The 18860-nt window shown below is 44.0% G+C and overlaps 1 protein-coding gene across 1 annotated transcript in view; it reads right to left on the reverse strand.

The window, feature by feature from the left end:
- Nucleotides 1–6398: 6398 nt before the first annotated feature.
- The window catches only part of si:ch211-186j3.6 (putative neural-cadherin 2), a 65619-nt gene continuing 53157 nt past the window's right edge, over nt 6399–18860 (reverse strand). Inside the window, exons 17-21 of the mRNA XM_044030850.1 lie at nt 18154–18281; nt 17319–17442; nt 14227–14407; nt 12849–13015; nt 6399–6671 (exon numbers count right to left, since the gene is read on the reverse strand). Of these exons, the coding sequence (XP_043886785.1) occupies nt 6399–6671; nt 12849–13015; nt 14227–14407; nt 17319–17442; nt 18154–18281 (873 nt within the window). The remainder of the gene's footprint in view (nt 6672–12848; nt 13016–14226; nt 14408–17318; nt 17443–18153; nt 18282–18860) is intronic.

Genomic DNA, 18860 nt, shown 5'->3' on the forward strand with positions numbered 1-18860 from the left:
GGGTTTGAAGGACCAATCCTGGATTTTTCTGTTGGGGCGGGCGATGTGGTAGTTGGGACGATGGAGGGATGATGCAGCAGCTGGAGGGGTGAGGGGGAAGGTGGGGTGATCTAAAAGGGGGCTAGAGGCCATGGGTGGACAGGGAGCTGGGGGCGGTGTTATTACTGGGTTGGGGTGGGGGGAGGGGGGAGGCGATGATGGGGGAACACTGTCGTGGGGGACCGGGGGTGCTGATGAGCCAGCGTCCCGGACTTCCTCGGCGGGCAGTGTCGTCCCCCTGGGTAGATGAGTGGAGGGCTCAGTAGGGGCGTTTTGGTCTGAATAGACTTCAACGGACCCGGTTGTCATCGTTGCCTGTTCCACATGTGTGTTTTTTAGGGGAGGTGGGGACAACTGCACCGCCGACTGGTCCGGGACGCCAGCATCATCTATCTGGGAGGAAAATGGAGAGATGTTATCTGAAATGATAGTAGAAACATTAGTGGTGCTATTGAGTGAAATGGATAACAGTTCTGGGGCCTGTGTGGGTTTCCGGGCAGGTGGCTTGGGGGTGTGGATCTGGACCTTAACTTCTAACTGGGTGTTTTTTATGTTGGCCGGGGTGAAGGGGGGTTGTGTGATCGGCGACTTGGGCTGGGAGGTTGTTGGTGGGGTTAGGGGGAGTATGGGGGATATGGGTGAGGCAGGGGCTGTGGTTGTGATGTCGGTCCTGGTGGAGATGGGGCCCCAGGTGACCTTCTTCGTCCTCTGGGGCAGCGGGGTAGAGGTAGCAGGTGCTGGGTCGGGTTCTATTGCCGGGTTAATGATGTGGGTGGTAGGTTCGGGGGTGGGTAGCCGGGTGATTTGGTGATTCTGCCGGTGTGGAGGTATGATGGGGCCTGTGCGTCTGGCTGGCTTCTGGACTGGTTTATGGCTTGGTCGGAAAAAGTCTGTCATGGGGGGAGTCCTGGATGGCTGTCGGCTGGCGTAGGTGGGAGTGGAGGGTGAATTTCCAGTGGTTGAGTTGGTGCCTTGATAGATTGTGAGTCTCTGGGGAGCCTGGGATGGTGGAAGATTGGGGAAGTGACTGTCTTCTTCAGGGATTGTAAAGAGGGTGAGGTCCAGGTTGTTTCTGCTTCGGTGCTGGGGTGGGGGGGCAGTATGGAGGATGGTTCTGGTTTGTTGTGGTAGAGACTGTAGTTGTTGCTGGACTGAATGCAGTGTTTGCTGCATCAGCCTGGGGCCATAGCGTTTCCTGGCCCAACCAGTGGCAATTTGAAGGGCCAGGGGATTAAGGGGTGTGGAGAGAAGAGAGGTTATTGTTGTATGATAATGGTCCTGTAAGATAAGCATTGTGTTCTGCATCCAGCGGGTTGTGTTGTTGTGTATTTTGTTGTAAGTGGCTGTAGTGGGTGTGGATGGTTTGATAAAGTCTGTAAGGCGTTGTACTTGTCTGTTCATCCCTGGTGGGAAGGTGCCGGTTGAAACTGCAGTGTCCATAATGTGTTTGTGGTGTGTGGCCTGAATGAGTTTAAACAGTTGTTTGGCAATGTGTCTTGTTTCTGCATCGGGTGGGTGAGTGAGTGGAGTGTTGTGTGTGTGTGTGTGTGTGTCTATGTGTTGTCCTGTAAGTGTATGTATTCTTAAGGACATCAGTGGTTGTGGTTGTGGTGTGGAATGTCTGTCACTCTCAGGTGTACTCCTATGTGTAGGCCCGTCTCTGTGGAAGTGTGGCATGGTGGTGGAAGGCTCTTACCTTAGTTGCCGTAGATGTAGATTTGGTCGTCCCAGAGTAGAGTCTCAGCCGCAGATGGTCCAGGAGGTGCTGTTAAAAACTCAGACTTTGTTGTTGTTAGTCTTATCCGGGTCAGGCTGGCAGAGCCCTCCACCTCCAGTTTAAAAACCAAACTTTATTAGGTTTAAAAATTTAGTTAAAAAGAGTAAAATACTCTATAAAAGCCAAATAAAAAGGTTAAAAAGAGTAAAATCACTCGCTCAATAAAAAAGAGGACGGGCCTAGAGTATAGGAGTAGTCCAGGTTCCCTGACGTTTCGCAGAAGTACTGCTTCCTCAGAGGGATACCAGAGAGTGACAAACATTTGGTATTTGACAGTTGAGGGGGGGAGACAAAGTCCCTCCCCCAAGTGTCAGTTTGGATGATGTGGTGTAATGGGATTGGTCGGGGTGTGGTGTAAATTAAATATTCGGAGGGAAAGGACTAGTGTGTGCCTAAGATGGGTTGTTATAGGGGCATTCTGGAGGGAAAGTCGGTGATTGGATGTATTCAAAGGGTGTGGTGGTGAGTATTTATACTGAGTTGGAAAAGGTGTGATGCTGTACCTGTTTGCTTGTGGTCCACTGGTTGGGCCATGGACTTGCACCCAGGAGGCCCGGGTTCAAGCCCCACGGACACCAGGCTGAGAGCCATCCAAGATGCCGACGATTTTGTGGAAGAAGATGGTGCACAGTTCAGGTAGGTGTTTATGATGCTACTCCTTTTTGTTCTTTTTTGTCCAGGTTGCAGATAGGGTGGGTGACCAGATCAGTGGCACGGGCTGGGTAAGGGTTGGGGTTCGGGTTGGGGTTAGAGGTTATGGAGGGTCCATTTTATGTGCACAGGCCTACTGATCCGGTGTGTGGCGATGGTGATCCAGTCCAGGTCTGCCAGCCGGGAGACCAGGGTTCGATCCCCAGGCAGAGCCCCGGGCAGGAAGAGGGCGCCCACTGTATTCATTTTATTTTATTTTATAATTTTTGGAATAAACCTAATCATTAATTTGAGGAGTACTGGAGTCGAATCCAGGTCGCCGTCAGGTGGGTGGGAAGGTAAGTGCTGTGGGGAAGGTAAGTATAAGCAGTATATAATTATATTAAAAGAGGGGAGAAGGATCTTGTGGAGTGGTGGTGACGTGGCAATAACGTTGGCCTTCATGTGGGCGACCCGGGTTCAACTCCAGTCTCGGCCGCATGGGGCCCCGGGGAGGACGGCATCTCAAGTATAGGGGTGAGTAAACATTGAATAATAAAAAGTATGAAAAAAATAAATAAAATAAAATAAACAAGCTTAAAATCAATCTTAGTTGAATAAAAGATGATTAAGAATGTTTAATATAAAGTAAATGAGTGGATAAAATGAGTAAGAATTTAAATACGCTGTAAAATGATTGTTTTAATCTAAAAAATGTATAAAATAATTTGAACTTACTTAACTTTTTGTTTTGGGTTTGATGCCGTCCTGCCTGAGGGAGTGAAAGTTCTGTTAAAACAAGTATATGTTTAAAACTAGGGGGATTCCAGAGCCCCAAACGGCTGTAAAAAGTGGGTCAAGAGGGGACGACCACGTCAGGGGGAAGCAGTAAGATGTGGTCTAATCTGCATTAAGACCCCCTGGCGTGGTGGTCCCCAGCCTGTGGATCCAAATCCTTTCCGCCCTCTTTCTCTGCCCGATGGTCCAGTGGTCGTTGTTCTCCAGGCCGGAGATGATGAGATGAGTGGGGGAGTGGTGTTGGAAATGGCTGACCAGTGGAGTCTGAAGTCTGCCTTCCCCAATGTTGTACAGGTGTTGTTTTAAACGGGTGAGTATGGAATGTTGTGTTTCGCCTATGTAGTGTCTATTGCAGGTTTTGCAGGTGATGATGTAGATGACGTTTGTGGTGTTGAGAGAGAAAGTGCCCAGTGTTGGATATGCTGTACTGCTGTGTGGATTATGAATGAATTTTCTATGTTTGTAGTGGGTGGAGTGTTCTGAATGAAGTTGGGGTATGTGATCGGAGAATTTGGATTGCGTGAGTATGTTGTGTAAATTCCGGTTTCTCCTGTAAGCTGAGATGGGTCTGTGGTTATGAAAGGCTGGTTGCTGCTGTAAAATAGAAAAGTTATTTTTGATGGTCCGGTGGAGTCCTGTGGTTCTATGGGAGAAGGTGGAAATAAAAGGTATCAGTCGTGTCGGGTCAGTCAGGGTGTGGTCGGATTGTGGTGTGTGGTCAGGGGGGTTCTGTCTGGGGTCCGGGCTGCCTCCAATTCCAACCGGGTTAGGGTTAGGGTTAGGGAGGGGCTTGGGAGCCCCTGGGTTAGGGTTGGGGCTGGGGTAGGGGGAGCCCGCACTGGCCCCGAATCGAACAGAATTCGGTTGGGGGTCAGTGACAGGAGGAGGGGTAGAGAGGTTAGGATTAGGTATAGGGATGAAAACCACCATTTTGCGGTCATTCCGCGAATAACTTTTGAACGAAGTGTCGGATCGACTCCAAACCAACGTCCGCCCCTCCATTTAGGCACCCTCCGGAGCCCCTGGTGAAACCCCCGTGATTGTAGGACAAAAGGAAGCCGAGATATGGAAAAATGACCGAAAATTCTTCGGTCATTTTGGACTTATCTCGAGTTAGGAAGGTGCTAGAAAGCCGAGGTAGGTGTCCAAGGATGCGTCTTGAGGAGCCGCACTTAGCCAGCCTAAAACACCCCATGACCAAACGTGTAGTTTTTGAGTTATTTCCCAAAAACCGTCAAAATCTGACTTTTTCGGATTGACTTGAATTTTTGCCGTACCCCCTAATGTGGCCACGGGCTTTCCAATGCACTAGGAGTGGAGTCTCCCAAACGTTGGCGGGCGGAGTTATGGCCGATTGAAAATCGCCATTCAATGCGAAAATTTCACCAAGTGCCAGGTCCAACATGTACCTGACAAAAACCACTCAGGAGCATGTTTCAGGCCATTTGGAGGCTATCTGAAGCCAAACCGACATTGCTCGATTTAGTGACCCAGGAATGTGCTAGAGGGGTGAGTAACGTCGGGTTTTGTTCGTCTCATCAAGGCCTTTCCATAGATGCCAGAACCATCCCTGTGTGACAAAAGGTTCAGGAGATATGAACTTGAGAAGGTACTGTTTTCGCCATGGACGGTCCAGCAAGCAGGTGGTGATCCAGCCCAAAGCAGGGAGTGGTTAGGGTTAGTAAAAAGGTCATGGTAAGGTGTAAGGGTAAGGGTAAGGGTTAGGGTAAGGGTTAGGGGTTAGGGTTAGGGTTAGGGGTTAGGGTTAGGGTTAGGGTTAGGGGTAAGGGTTAGGGTTAGGGGTTAGGGTTAGGGTAAGGGTAAGGGTTAGGGTTAGGTATAGGGATGAAAACCACCATTTTGCGGTCATTCCGCGAATAACTTTTGAACGAAGGGTGGGATCGACTCCAAACCAACGTCCGCCCCCCCATTTAGGCACCCTCCGGAGCCCCTGGTGAAACCCCCGTGATTGTGGGACAAAAGGAAGCTGAGATATGGAAAAATGACCGAAAATTCTTCGGTCATTCTGAACTTATCTCGAGTTAGAAACATAATGGCTGCCAAATAATGATCTGATCTGTAAATTCACAAACATGACTGCCAAATAATGATCTTATCTATAAATTCAAACATAATGACTGCCAATTAATGATCTGATCTATAAATTGACAAACATAATGGCAGCCAAATAATGATCTGATCTATAAATTCAAAAACAAAATGACTGCCAAATAGTGATCTTATCTATAAATTCACAAACATAATGACTGCCAAATAATGATCTGATCAATAAATTTACAAACATAATGACTGCCAAATAATGCACTCTTCTGTACAGCCACAAAAAGGCTCACTGAAAATAATTGTGTAACTGAACTGTACGTATGTATGAATCAAATTTGAGCTTCAATTAACTCTAATTTGTTCCAAAATAAATAAGGTTATTAATAATTTGGTGTCAAGAAAAGTTTTAATGCTGTAAAATAATGCAAATTTAACCCTGAGAATTGAACCCGACAGTTGTTTCAGAGAAGTCTTTGTTGTCAGGTAGAAATAAATCAAGTGAAAAGTCAAGTTAAAGTTTGGAAAACACCTGCAGACGCCTGCGATATTACATGTCAGTGACCCGCTGTGTTCAGGGCTCCTTTGTGCTTTGAATGATTTTTTCCAATTTCGTTTCCCTCTTTGCTCCTGAGCAGATGTTCACCTTTCCATCAGGTCACCTTTCATCCATCCTGCTCCACTGACGCTCACATAGAAGCTGTGTCACCTCACGCTGAAGGAAAGGTGTGAACGACCTGAGAAGATTGCAGAAGGTGGAGGCTGACAGCCGTCAGGACGACTGATGTCGTCGCCTCGTCACAACCTGACAACGACTTCAGGAACAGCTTTCGCTTCTTTTGTTGGATTCTGGTCTGATAAAAAAATCGATTTTTATATTTATTTTTCTCTGGAAATCTATTAAAAATCAATGAACTAAATTAACCGTCAACTCAATGAATTCATCGGTTTGAAGGTTTTCTGATTGGACACAATAGCTCACTATTTGGCAGTCAGTCTGTTTTTTGATGTAGAGAACAGCTCATTATTTGGCAGTCTGTCTCTTGATGGATGTATATAACAGTAATGATTGATTGATTGATTGATTGATTCCTCACTCACCCTGGAAGCTTTTGTTGATCTCAGACGGGAAAGTGTTTCCCAGAATCACGGCACTGGGGTCAATTACGATTTCTCTGCTGCGCCCACGCGACCCGGTGACCTCCCGCTGACCCCCGCCGCCGTCCAGCCGCAGTGTCATCTCGTTGTCGTGGCGATCCAGGTGGACCTCGTGCCACTCCCCGTTGTCGAGGCGATAAGTGGGCAGGGTTAAGTTGTAGTCTCCGTCGCCGAGGTTGAAGAAAACACAGAGGAGACCTTGGAAAATCTGTGGAATTTTAATCAATAGTTTCAGACACTGTTACTGTGACTTTAATAAGAAACTAGAGACTTTACAGCAAGCTTTTATTAACAATCATAAGAATTGATTTTTGTTTACAAGCGTCTTATACTCACACAACTTAACGGTTGTTTTTCTTTGTTCTCTAACAGTTGTAAGTATGAATGTTTGTTGTAATGACCCAAGATTTATTTTATTTTTTCAACTACAGCAAATCAAACAGAAATAGCGTCGTGTGTGCGGCGCTTTAAGGTAAAAACAGGGCTGATATGTTCCGTTCTCCTGGTGTTTGAAGGACGACTTGTTAATAAAAAGTGTCTGAAGTGACGAGGGATCATCAGGCGAGCGACAAGCGAGAGAAAAGCAATCCTCACGTTTAAACGATGAGCTGCTTCTCCTGCGCCGTCTCATCTCCAGATGAAAACGCTTCCATTTTGGCCCCGAATGTGACGCTAATCACGCGTCTCTCACAGAGCGATATTCATTTAAAACTAATCCAGCAGCCTACGCCTGCTCTGTGTGTGTGTGTGGAAGAGAAGACTGAAGGCCACTTTCAGAGCGAAGGAGCAGCGAGTGCTTCACCCTCATTTCAATTTCAAACCGTTTCCTCCAAGTGTCCCACTGAGCATCATTTTCTGCTCTCCAGCCTCGTCTGTCGCCGCGACTGCGTAAACAGGCGAGTGAGACGACAAGTGGACCATACCAAGTAAAATAAAATAAAATAAAACCAACAGGAGATGAGCCATCACATGTCAGCTCTGCTTTTCATTTACTGCTTCTTCTTCTTCCCTGGTGTTCACATCATATTTGACCTATTTTCTTTTTAAGTGAATTAATATATATATGATTGTTATGAATGAATAATAAGTCAACATTATCTTTGCTTTGTTTTAATGAGTTTTTCTTTGAGAGTGTGGTTGATTGAGGTACTGACATAAAAACATGGCTGCCGGCGAGGACAGAAGGAAAAACAGGTTTTAACTACTGAGCCAAATACTTATCGACTGAAGTCTTCATCAGTTTAAGTCTAAGACATCTTTAAGAACGTGTTCACGTCTTTATCTCACTGTTAGACACACTTTTACCACCAGGAAACTGAAGTTTGTAAACCACTCACTCTCCCACACCAAAGCCCATAGAATGTCTGATTTTGTCACTTCAGTGTTTGAAAACCTCTGTTCAGATTAAAATCAGTGTCACAAAGTGACCACACGAGGCAGCAGTAGACCAGCAGCGCCTGTGTCCTTGCGAGTTATAATCACTGATTTTCTCTATGGACTTTGGTGTGGGAGAGTGAGTGGTTAAAAAGTCAGTGTAGCACTGTTGTAGTGTAGCAAACACATCCTTAAGATATCGTAGACTTAAGCTGACGTTGATTTTATCACATGAAAATATGGTTAGCGGCCAGTTTGACTCAGATTCTTCCTGCAGGGGGCGATGATTAACATTTCACTGAGGGCATGAATCCTCTTGACTACACAACAGGAGACCTACAGTGAAAAATGAGTCCAGGTTTCACTTATTTTTGAAGGACAGCGCTCTGTGATGAATTTATGTATTAATTATAATCCAAATCCACTGAGGCTGTGATTTTTGACCACATGCACTCGATGCCACCTGATTTTACCCCCAATTAAAGTTGAACTGAGCGCAGCAGTTCGGCTCCCTGGGAGGTGTGTGTGTGTGTGTGTGTGTGTGTGAGTCTCTGCCTCACACACACTTTTACACACACTAGGTGTGTGTGACATTGTTGAGTAAACAGTCCCACTGCAGGGACCGTCTCATTTCCCCTGCCACCGTGTGCTCTCGAAGCTGCACAATCTTTCAGTTTCACGGACGACGCTGTTAATCTGCCGCATACCGGGATTAAATGATCCGGTTAAAATGTAGATTATCTCTGTTCGCTGCTCTGCAGTGAGCCGCTCCAGATTATTGATTTAGTGATAAAAAAAGAAAAAGAAAATAAATAGCATATGCTGCCGAGCGAACGGCCTCAGCAGCCTGAAGGAGATGAGTGTGATGTATGTTAAAGGCTCAGTGTAAACACCTGCTCAGTCTGAAAGATAAAGGAACATTTCTCAATATTTAAGGAACAAAATCATGTTTTTAACATGTTTAATCAATGACTTGTCGATTAAACACAGTGTAAAACAAATAGTTACATTTGTCGCCTTAAGGACATAAAATGTATTCATCCAGTTGACCGACAGGGCCTCACAGTTATGGTTATATCGCCCCCTGTTGACTTTGACAGTGAAGTTTTCATGTGGATGAAGATGTGTTTGAAAACATGATTGTTTTCTTTCTGAGGGTCATGTTATTAGGACTTTGTATTTTTGTGGTATTTCCAATGACCTGCTATCCATTAAACACAGTGTAAAAGAAACAGTTACATTCGTCACCTTAAGGACATAAAATGTACTTGTCCGATTGACCGACAAACCTTTAAAATTATAGCTATATCGCCACCTATTGACTTGGCATGACAGGGTTCTTTTAAACAGACAGACAGATAGACGATAGACAGATAGATAGATAGATAGATAGATAGATAGATAGACAGACAGACAGATAGATAGATAGATTCCTTATTGGCAAGTATCTAACTTCTTAATCAAACTAGGGTTCGATTAGAAGGAGCTGGTGTGAATGCACCCATAGATGAACGTGTGAGATGGGTGAATGGCAAAACTGTTGTGTAAAGCAGCTTTGAGTGGTCATCAGGACGAAGAGCGTTAAATAAATACAAACCATTTCCAGGTTTGAGAAACACTGATCAACATTTTCTGGGCCAAACAACTAATCTATAATAATCTGTAGATAATCGATGATGACGAAAATTGTGAGCTGCAGTTCTCGCCCTGACATAACTGTCTTTATATAACTTCTATTTTTCCTGTGAGACACTGTGCTGCTCATCCATTAGCACAGTAAGTGTGTGCATTGTCTGATGTCGATGGAATCGTGCTGTTTCTCTCTGTACCACAGTCTGAGTCCAGCTACTCGTTGCTGCTTATTAAAACAACTGTCTTCTCTCTCTTTCTCTCATCCCTCACACAAAATCACACATTCATTTCCACATTTAACCCGTGCTGTGTTCAGTCAGAGATCCGCCGCGGCGCTCGTGCCTCGCCGGTCATTAACTAATCATAAGCAGCGGTAAAAGTCCAGTGTTGCTCTGCCTCTTCATCTCACTTATTGCCACACTCTGTGACCGCCGTGCCCATTTCCAGCTGTTATTCCAGCCATTACACCGCGAGTCTCCAGCTCCCACTGACAGATGGACGCAGCATCAGCGTCCGTCTACAGGAGATACAACCACTGACGCTGATTTTCATCATTCAACCACTAACCTGCTGCTCCCTCAGAGTCACACTGACTCTGTATCACCATGAATATGTCTTTAATCTCCCACAAATACTTTAGTTTCACCCATTACAAGCTTATGAGCACCTATCATTTAGACCAGTGGTGCCCAAAGACTGGGTCGTGTTTTAAATAAAGTTTTAAATGGCATGAAATGTACTTAAGTTTTAGAAGTAAAAGTATTAAAAAAGTGAGGAGTTGTCTTTTAAATGGAAAGTTGTGGGTTCAATTCCTGCTTGTCTATAAGTGTCCTTTCTTCTGATTTTATTTGGTAGTAACAAAGAGCGTTAGAGGAAATGTAGTGGAGTAAAAGTATAAGTTAAACAAGAAACAAAAATGACAAAGTAAAGTACAGATATGTGAGCCTTGTACTTGAGTACAGTAACAAAGTATTTGTACACTGAATACGATGTTATTTGCTTCATGCCACAGTCAACAGGTGGCGATATAACCATAACTGTGAAGCCCTGTCGGTCAATCAGACGGACACATTTTATCTAGCTAGACAGATAGACGGTTTGTCGGTCAAATGGACAATTACATTTTATGTCCTTAAGGTGACGAATGCAACTATTTGTTTTACACTGTGTTTGATGGACAGCAGGTCATTTGAAATACCACAAAAAATACAAACTCTTAATGACATGACCCTAAGAAAGAAAGAAAGAAAGAAAGAAAAAGAAAAGTGACCTCTCACAGTTGACCTGCAGCTCATTAGTCACTCTTTTATGCGACTGGTTAAAAGTTATGAAAGCTGTTTTACAAACTGCATCTTTTTTTAATCTTCTTATGTTTATTATTCCCAGTAGAAAACAACTTCAACGATATTTCATTATTCTGGAGTGGAAATGTGTTTTTATGCCTCTGTGGATTTCACTGCTCAGCAAATCCCCGAACATTTGTATTGATTTAAATTAATATTTACTGGCCTGTGTGAAAGTGAAACAATAGTCTAATCCAAGAGGGGGAGGAAGAGGAAATATCACAGGGGAGAGAATGTATTATCTTAAAACAAGCATTTAATTTCAATGCATGTCAAACACACACACACACACACACACACGTTTTCCTCCCTGATGAAAAGTAAACAGAAGAATTACACAGAAAACATGATCCTTGAAGGCAGCACTGTAATATTTCCATCAGAGAACATGGCAGGGATCCCACTCTTCCTCAGTGGGGGGGCTCCTCCTCCTCATGAGATTACACACACACACACACACACACATATTTTCATGCTCCCTGCACCCGCGGATAACATTTAAAAATGGAGAATTGTTGGAGTGATGGATGGAGAAGCTGAGACGGACGGGGAATCAGAGGAGAGGCAGTGTAACCATGACGGCGGCCGCGCTGTGGATAATCATCATCACTTCAGACGCTGACGTGTGATCGATACACAGAGTGGGAGGGGCCGTAGAGAATGTGTGTTTGTGTGTGTGTGTGTGTGTGTGTGTGGGGGGCAGCTCAGCAGCAAAAACATGACAACAAGCGGGAAATAAGCATGACTTACATTTAAAGCTGCAATATATTTTAATTTAATTAACAATTTCCGTGATTAAAACGATGAGTGATTTTAAAGTATCTACTACTAATTAAAACTGATTTTAGCCACAAAACAAAAGATTTATCGAATAAAATCCACATCAGTTTAAGTGTACGATAGCTTAAATAAATGTTAACCACTCACTCTCCCACAGAGAAAAACATACATTTTAACATCACAGCACACAGGAGTTGTTGATCCACTGCTGCCTCCATCACTAACTTCAAATGTCTTATTTTGACTTTGTTTGACTTAACCTCGTTGACACAAAGTGACCACACGAGGCAGCAGAGGACAAGCAGCTCCAGTGTCAGGTGTCATCGTCATCGTCATCGTCACGTCTGTGCTCGTGAGAGCGGAGTCACGACGGGTGAATATCAATGAAAACAAATGTAGATTCTGTATCTGCTAATTAACAGAATTCACTGAGGACTTTGTTTGTTTCACACACACACACACAGTAAATCAATGAGCTGCACACGGGCGCTCTGCACTGAAATAAGATTTTATCCATCTGGAGTCGTAATAAAATAAAAAAAAAAAAGGGTAGAAAATCAATATTTCTCATCAATATCTATATTGTTGCGAGACGCCGCAAATAAATGAAGGAATGAATGTGGGAGGAAAATAAAGAGTCACGTCTCCTAAACACTAGAAGTCCATTTTCGTCGACATCATATTTTAGAGTCCGTAAATATTGGGTGGGAACGAGTGTGCGTCATGTGACCCAGCAGTTCACCATGACTCTTTGTCATATGGTAACTATTCACTCTCATTTATTACTGTCTATGTCTACGTAGCCTTTAGCGATCGTCGATCAATGAATCAATTATTTCCTCTATTCATTCTTAAACTGTTGAAAATGAAACGACAAAATCTGGGATTAAACGTCAAAACCCGAAATTAAACGACAAAATATGGGATTAAATGACAAAACCCGAAATTAAACGACAAAATATGGGATTAAATGACAAAACACCAAATGAAACGACAAAATATGGGATTAAATGACAAAACACGAAATTAAATGACGAAACCTGGGATTAAATGACAAAACCCGGGAAAAATGTTGATAAGTTTCTCTTAAATGTCTTGTTTTGTCCACAAACAGAGAAATCTGCTCCACACAGTTACAGTATACGCTGATGACACAGAAAAGTGACATTTGTCTCCTTGTCTGTACGCACAGACAGTACACGCACACGCACACGCACACGCACACGCACACACAGTGAGCGAGTGTGTGTCTGTACCTCGAGTCTCAGGTATTCACTCTGCTCCTTGGACGTCACGCTGATGATCGTACTGTTGTGTTTCCGGGTTCGAACCAGGACTTGAATCCACGTCCTGCGAGCCGGCAGCGGTGACGCCAGCTGGTACTGGACGTAACTGTGTCCATCCAAGGAGAACTCTGGCACCTCTGGTAGTGACACACACACACACACACACACACAGGTCAGTCAGCTGGTGCTCCAGACTCTTTTATCAAAGACATGAATCATCTCTCATGAATATGGAGACGTAAACCTTCATTCATTTATTCATTAGTTCACTCACTTCATTAATCACAGAGAATGTGTGTGTGTGTGTTTGCCCTCTGTCGGCTCTTTGGATTAAATCTGAATCAGTGCATCAGTGTTTCTGAGTTTAAAGCTCAGCTCTGGGATTTAGCTTTAGCTTTAGCGACCGCTATGTGGGCAGTGAGCTAAAATCAAGGCGGGGCCATGATGGACACTTCTGTGCTAACGTCTGAGTAGGAGTGGGTAACAAAACCCGGGATTAAACAATAAAACCCTGGATTAATTGACACAACCCGGGATTAAACGAAAAAAACTGGGATTAAACGAAACCTGGGGTTAAATGACAAAACCCAAGATTAAAATAAACGACAAAACCTGGGATTTAACAACAAAGCCCAGCATTACTCGGTTATCACTGTAGATTCAAAATCTACTTATAATTCCAAAATCTACTTAAAGTTTAAAAATCTACTTAAAGTTTAAAAATCTACTTAAAGTTTAAAAATCTGCTTAAAGTTTAAAAATCTACTTAAAGTTTAAAAATCTGCTTAAAGTTTAAAAATCTACTTATAATTCTAAAATCCACTGGTCAGAGAGTGTCGTCATGACAACCAAGCCAACAATATAATTGTACAGAATGAGCAGTAAAAAAGTCTTATCAGCCGTAATTGACTGCAGCCTGGAAAACTCAGATTAACGTCAGATTAAATTGATCATATTTAAACTCCCGTGTTTTCCCTCGAGGCTGCGAGAGAAGAAATAAAAAGCTGAGAACACGACACATGTTTGCATCCTCGTTAATCCTCACAGGAGACGAGCTTATTTTAGCCGTGAAAATGATGTGAGCTGCAAATGAAAATGTTTAAATAACTCACACCTCATTATCAGGCATATATATGTGTGTGTGTGTGTGTGTTTCAGCTCATGTGTCTCTCATGTCTCATGTCATGTTACTTTTTTTGGTTGTTATTCTTATAAAATCCATGTTTTTCATGTTATCGTCCTTTATTTAATAGTTCTTATCATTATTTATTAGTTCATAGAATCCACGTAAAACCTCTGCAGAGATGCGAGACCCTGGTGTTGAGGTAAAAACATGAAGCGAGCTCACCCTCCTCACACCCGTGTCCCGTGTATCCCGGCACACACTGGCAGCTGAACGAGCCCCACTCGCCGTGACAGCGGCCGCGGCGGCCGCAGGACGGGAAGCCCATGTTGACACAGCTGCTGTCAGTGGCCGGGCAGCCGGGCGAGCTGGACTGAGAGTCAGCCGGAGAACCCAAGTCATACAGCTGCACATGGACAGATACAGGGAGGGAGGAGGGAGGGAGGGAGGGAGGGAGGGAGAGGGTGAGCAGAGGTCAGAGGGAAAGAGGAGAGAAGACCAAGTTCACGTTGTTGTTGAACATCACAGCACACAAGAACTGTTGATCCACTGCTGCCTCCATCACTAAGTTCTCATGTGAAATCGGCACAGAGCTGGAGAAGAGAGGAGGAGGAGGAGAACCTTCACATGTGCTGAAGGACATGAGCTCAGGGAACAGTGGCCTTCTTTCTCTCGTCTCTCTCTCCCTCTCTCTTGTCTCCTCCTCTCTCTGCTCTCTCTCTCCCTCTCTGTCTCTTCTCTCTCCCCCTCTCTCTTGTCTCCCTCTCGCCTCTCTCCCTCTTGTCTCTCTCTCTCCTCTCTGATCTCTCTCCCTCTCTTGTCTGCTCTCTCTCTCCCTCTCTTCTGTCTCTAGTCTCTCTCCCTCTCTGTCTCTCTCCTCTCCTCTCTCTCCCTCTCTTGTCTCTCTCCCTCTCTTGTCTCTCGTCTCTCTCCCTCTCTCGTCTCTCTACACCACAGCGATGAAACCAAACACTGAAGGAACCCTCGCACAGGCAGCTGCAGTCACAGCTGACAGGACGTCAGAACCTTGAATGACTAAATGTGTCCTCACAGAGAAGAAGACGTTAATATGTTCCCTCTCTCTCTGCTCAACTTTACGAGCTGCTGCTGCTGCTGCTGAAAATAATGTGTTATTTTTTAAAGTTCTGAGTTGGAAATCCTTCTTTCAGATTGACGTCAGTGACACAAAGTGACCACACGAGGCAGCAGAGGACCAGCAGTGAGCTAAAATCCCTGACTTTCTCTGTGGACTTTGGTGCTGGAGCATAAAAAGATTGGAAACAGCAGTGAATCTTAACTCAGGACCAGTGAAGCTGTACCTAATAAAGTGGCTGATGAGTGGACGTCGTGCACTTTCTTCTGTGTTTCATCGTTGGCAGCAGACGTAGCAGGAGGCTGCGCAAGCGTCGTGAACTAATGAGAGAGAATGAGTGGGCGGAGCCCGGGATAATGAATCCCCGAGGAGCAGACGACGCTCGGCGTTCTCGTGACTAACAGCGTTGACGGACATGTTTCCACGGCGTGTGTTTTGATTCAGATTTTTGTTCCTCACTCTGATTTCTCCTCACCCTCCTGTGGTGATGTTGTTGTTGTTTTTATCATCAAAGAATGTGCTAATGTGTGACATTTTGTTGCCATAGCAACACCCTCTGTTTCACTTGAGGTGTGAGGAGCGATGGTGCGGTGAGGGTAATTGACTTTGATAGATGCTCTCGCTGTGACTGAAGCCTCTGTTCGTGCCCTTGTTTCCTTGCGTTTGATCTTAACGCCTCCATGTTTATGTGTGTGTGTGTGAGTGTACATTACATTTACTGATCACATGATCACATGTCTGTACGAGCAGCGACACACAGGAACCAGCCGGAGTCACACATGCTCAGTAACAGCACGTCTGCCACTGAGGAAACAAGGAAAACAAGGATCCCAGCCAATTAACCAAGGAACGAAGGAATTCAATCTAGGTCAGATTGAATCTTTCACATAATGAGAATGTGTTTGAGACAGTTTTTCCTGTGTTTGTAAACCGCTCACTCTCCCACACCAAAGTCCATAGAGAAAATCAGTGACACAGCAGCTGCTCCATCACTCTGCTGCCTCCATCACAAAGTTTAAATGTCTTATTTTCTCACTTCACTGTTTGAGAAACTTTGTGCAGATTGACCTCAGTGACACAAAGTGACCACACGAGGCAGCAGAGGACCAGCAGCTGCTGTATGTGGGAGAATGAGTGTCTAACAGTGAGATAAAGACGTGAAACATGTGACCTAGATATCGTCAACTTCAAATGACTTTGTGATTCACTTTGTGTCACTGAGGTCAATGATTGACAAAATCAGACATTTGAACTTAGTGATGGAGGCAGCAGTGAGTGTGTGTGTGTGTGTGTGTGTGTGTGTGTGTGTGTGTGTGTGTGTGTGTGTGTGTGTAGGATGTTAAAATCACAGATTTTCTCCGTGGACTTTGGTGTGTGAGAGTGAGTGGTTTACAGTCGCTTCATCTCGCTGTTAAACAGACCTTTCACTCTGTAAAGCACTCACTCTCACACACCAAAGTCCATGGAGAAAATCAGTGATTTTATTATTCATCCACTCACTCCTGCCTCCACATCAGAAATATGAGTGTGTGTGTGTGTGTGTGGTACCTGACGACGACCACACGACAGTTTGACATTTTCACAAATGTAACTTCTCCGTCATTTTATTTCATTTTCAAAGTAAGCTAAAAGTAAATGTTTTTTTTGTTTTTAATCATCTGTGAATCGACGTCGTGCTCATTTCTGAATCAGTGGGAATTCATTTTTAAAAACTGTGACATTTACGTCTAAATACCACTCATATCAGGTAAAACAGCCGCAGACTGACGCGGCACAATCTCTTGTTTCATCTGTTTTTTGTTTTTTTGAACAAACACTTTTAATCAAGGTTTAAGGACGAAGTGGCCGAGCGAGTGGTTATCAGACGTGACGGGGTTTTAATCTGCCCGAGTTTGGGGCTCAGATTATCGCACTTCTGTAAATTTTCCCTCGCGCAGAGAAGCAGAGGGCGACATGAAAGGTCTGCACTCGGTCGTCAGATTGGACGGGAGTGGAGAGAGCGAGCGAGAGCGTCCTGAGTGTCCTGAGTATCTGAAAGTGCTTTGAGGTCCCAGTTAAAAGCAGGAGAAAAATAAAACACAAGTACAGTGAATGTTCAAACCTGTTATTAAACCATTTATCAGCCAGAGTGCAGGTGTGAGCGTGTCTGTGTGTGCTAATGGCTGTGTGCTTATACTGCATGCATGCGTGTGTGTGTGTGTGTGTGTGTGTGTGTGTGTGTCACCTTGCTGTCCACCACCAGGTTGCGGATGCAGCCGGTGAAGTGTTTGTGCTGGAGCTGAGGGTAGATGTAGGGAATGTCCTCGTTGACGCCGCCCAGCTGCAGAACCTGGCTCATGTTCAGGTGCCTTCAGAAAACACACACACACACATTTATAGTCTAGAACACACTTAACGTCACGTGTGTTTCTCAGCAGAGACTCGCTCCACTGCTGGTTTTCTGCTGCCTTAGTTGCTAAGTTTGAGTCCAAAGCAACACCATAGTCACATTTAAACTTATTGTTCACTGGTTTAATATTTAATATCATTATTATTAGACAGAGTTTTTCAACCAGGAAACAGACGTTAATGTTGTTTTGTGACGTGTTCACTCTCCCACACCAAACCCCATAGAGAAAAACAGCGATTTTAATATCACAGCACACAGGAGTCGTTGATCCACTGCTGCCTCCATCACTAACTTCTAATGTCTTATTTTGTCACTTCGGCATTAAATGACCTTTGTTCAGATTGACCACAGTGACACAAAGTGACCACACGAGGCAGCAGAGGACCAGCAGCTCCTGTTACCCTGTGAGCTAAAATCACTGATTTCCTCTATGGGCTTTGGTGTGGGAGAGTGAGTGCTTTACACACTTCAAATCTGAGTTAAAAGAGTCAGTTTAACAGTTAATATGAGTAAAATATTCTATAAGACATCATGGACTTCTTCAGACACACCTTTTATTAGCTTCTGTCCCCTCACCACACACACACACACACACACACACACACACACACACACACACACACGTGAAAACACCTGAACTATCGCTTCACACGGGTGAGACGCGGCGTACCTGTCGGTGTTGGGCGTGACGCCCGTCACCTCACAGGTGGAGTGATCCTCGGTGGTCAACCACGTGCCCAGACCCTCCATCTCCATCACTGCTGCTCCAGAGCAGCGGTCCAGAGTGAAACGCACTTCCTGTGGAGGAGAGCGTCACGTTTTATTCATGTGACCAAAGTGAGAAAGTAAAGAAGAAAAAATCATGTAATATTATCCCTTGTGACACCTTTTTATTTTTTATTTTTATTTACTCACATATTTACCTGTTAATGACACAAATGTATATAAAAAACACACATTTTTGATCAATTTTAGTGACAAAACTGTGAAATTTAAAGTGAAAAACATATTAAACTTCTTACCACTTTATTGGGGTTGTTATCGTTATTGTACTAATGTCATCTTTTTAGTTTTCCCTGTTGATGTCACAAATTTATACAAAAATAACAATATTGTTTTATCAATTTTATTGATGAAACTTTGAAGTAAATGTGAAAAAACACATTTTTCAAATAATATTATCACTTATTATCAATTTAATAGGAAATCTGATTATATTACCTTCTGATTAGAAACTTATAATAGTTATTTTACTATAATGTCACCTGTTTATCTTTCCTTCATATATTTACCCTTAAATGCCACAAATGTGGACAAAAAGCAGTTTTTTTCTTCATCTTATTGATGAAACTGTGACAGTAGCAGCAGGTTTTCCTG

The sequence above is a fragment of the Solea senegalensis genome, linkage group LG7, assembly GCF_019176455.1.
Source record: "Solea senegalensis isolate Sse05_10M linkage group LG7, IFAPA_SoseM_1, whole genome shotgun sequence".
In the NCBI taxonomy this organism is placed as follows: Eukaryota; Metazoa; Chordata; class Actinopteri; order Pleuronectiformes; family Soleidae; genus Solea; species Solea senegalensis.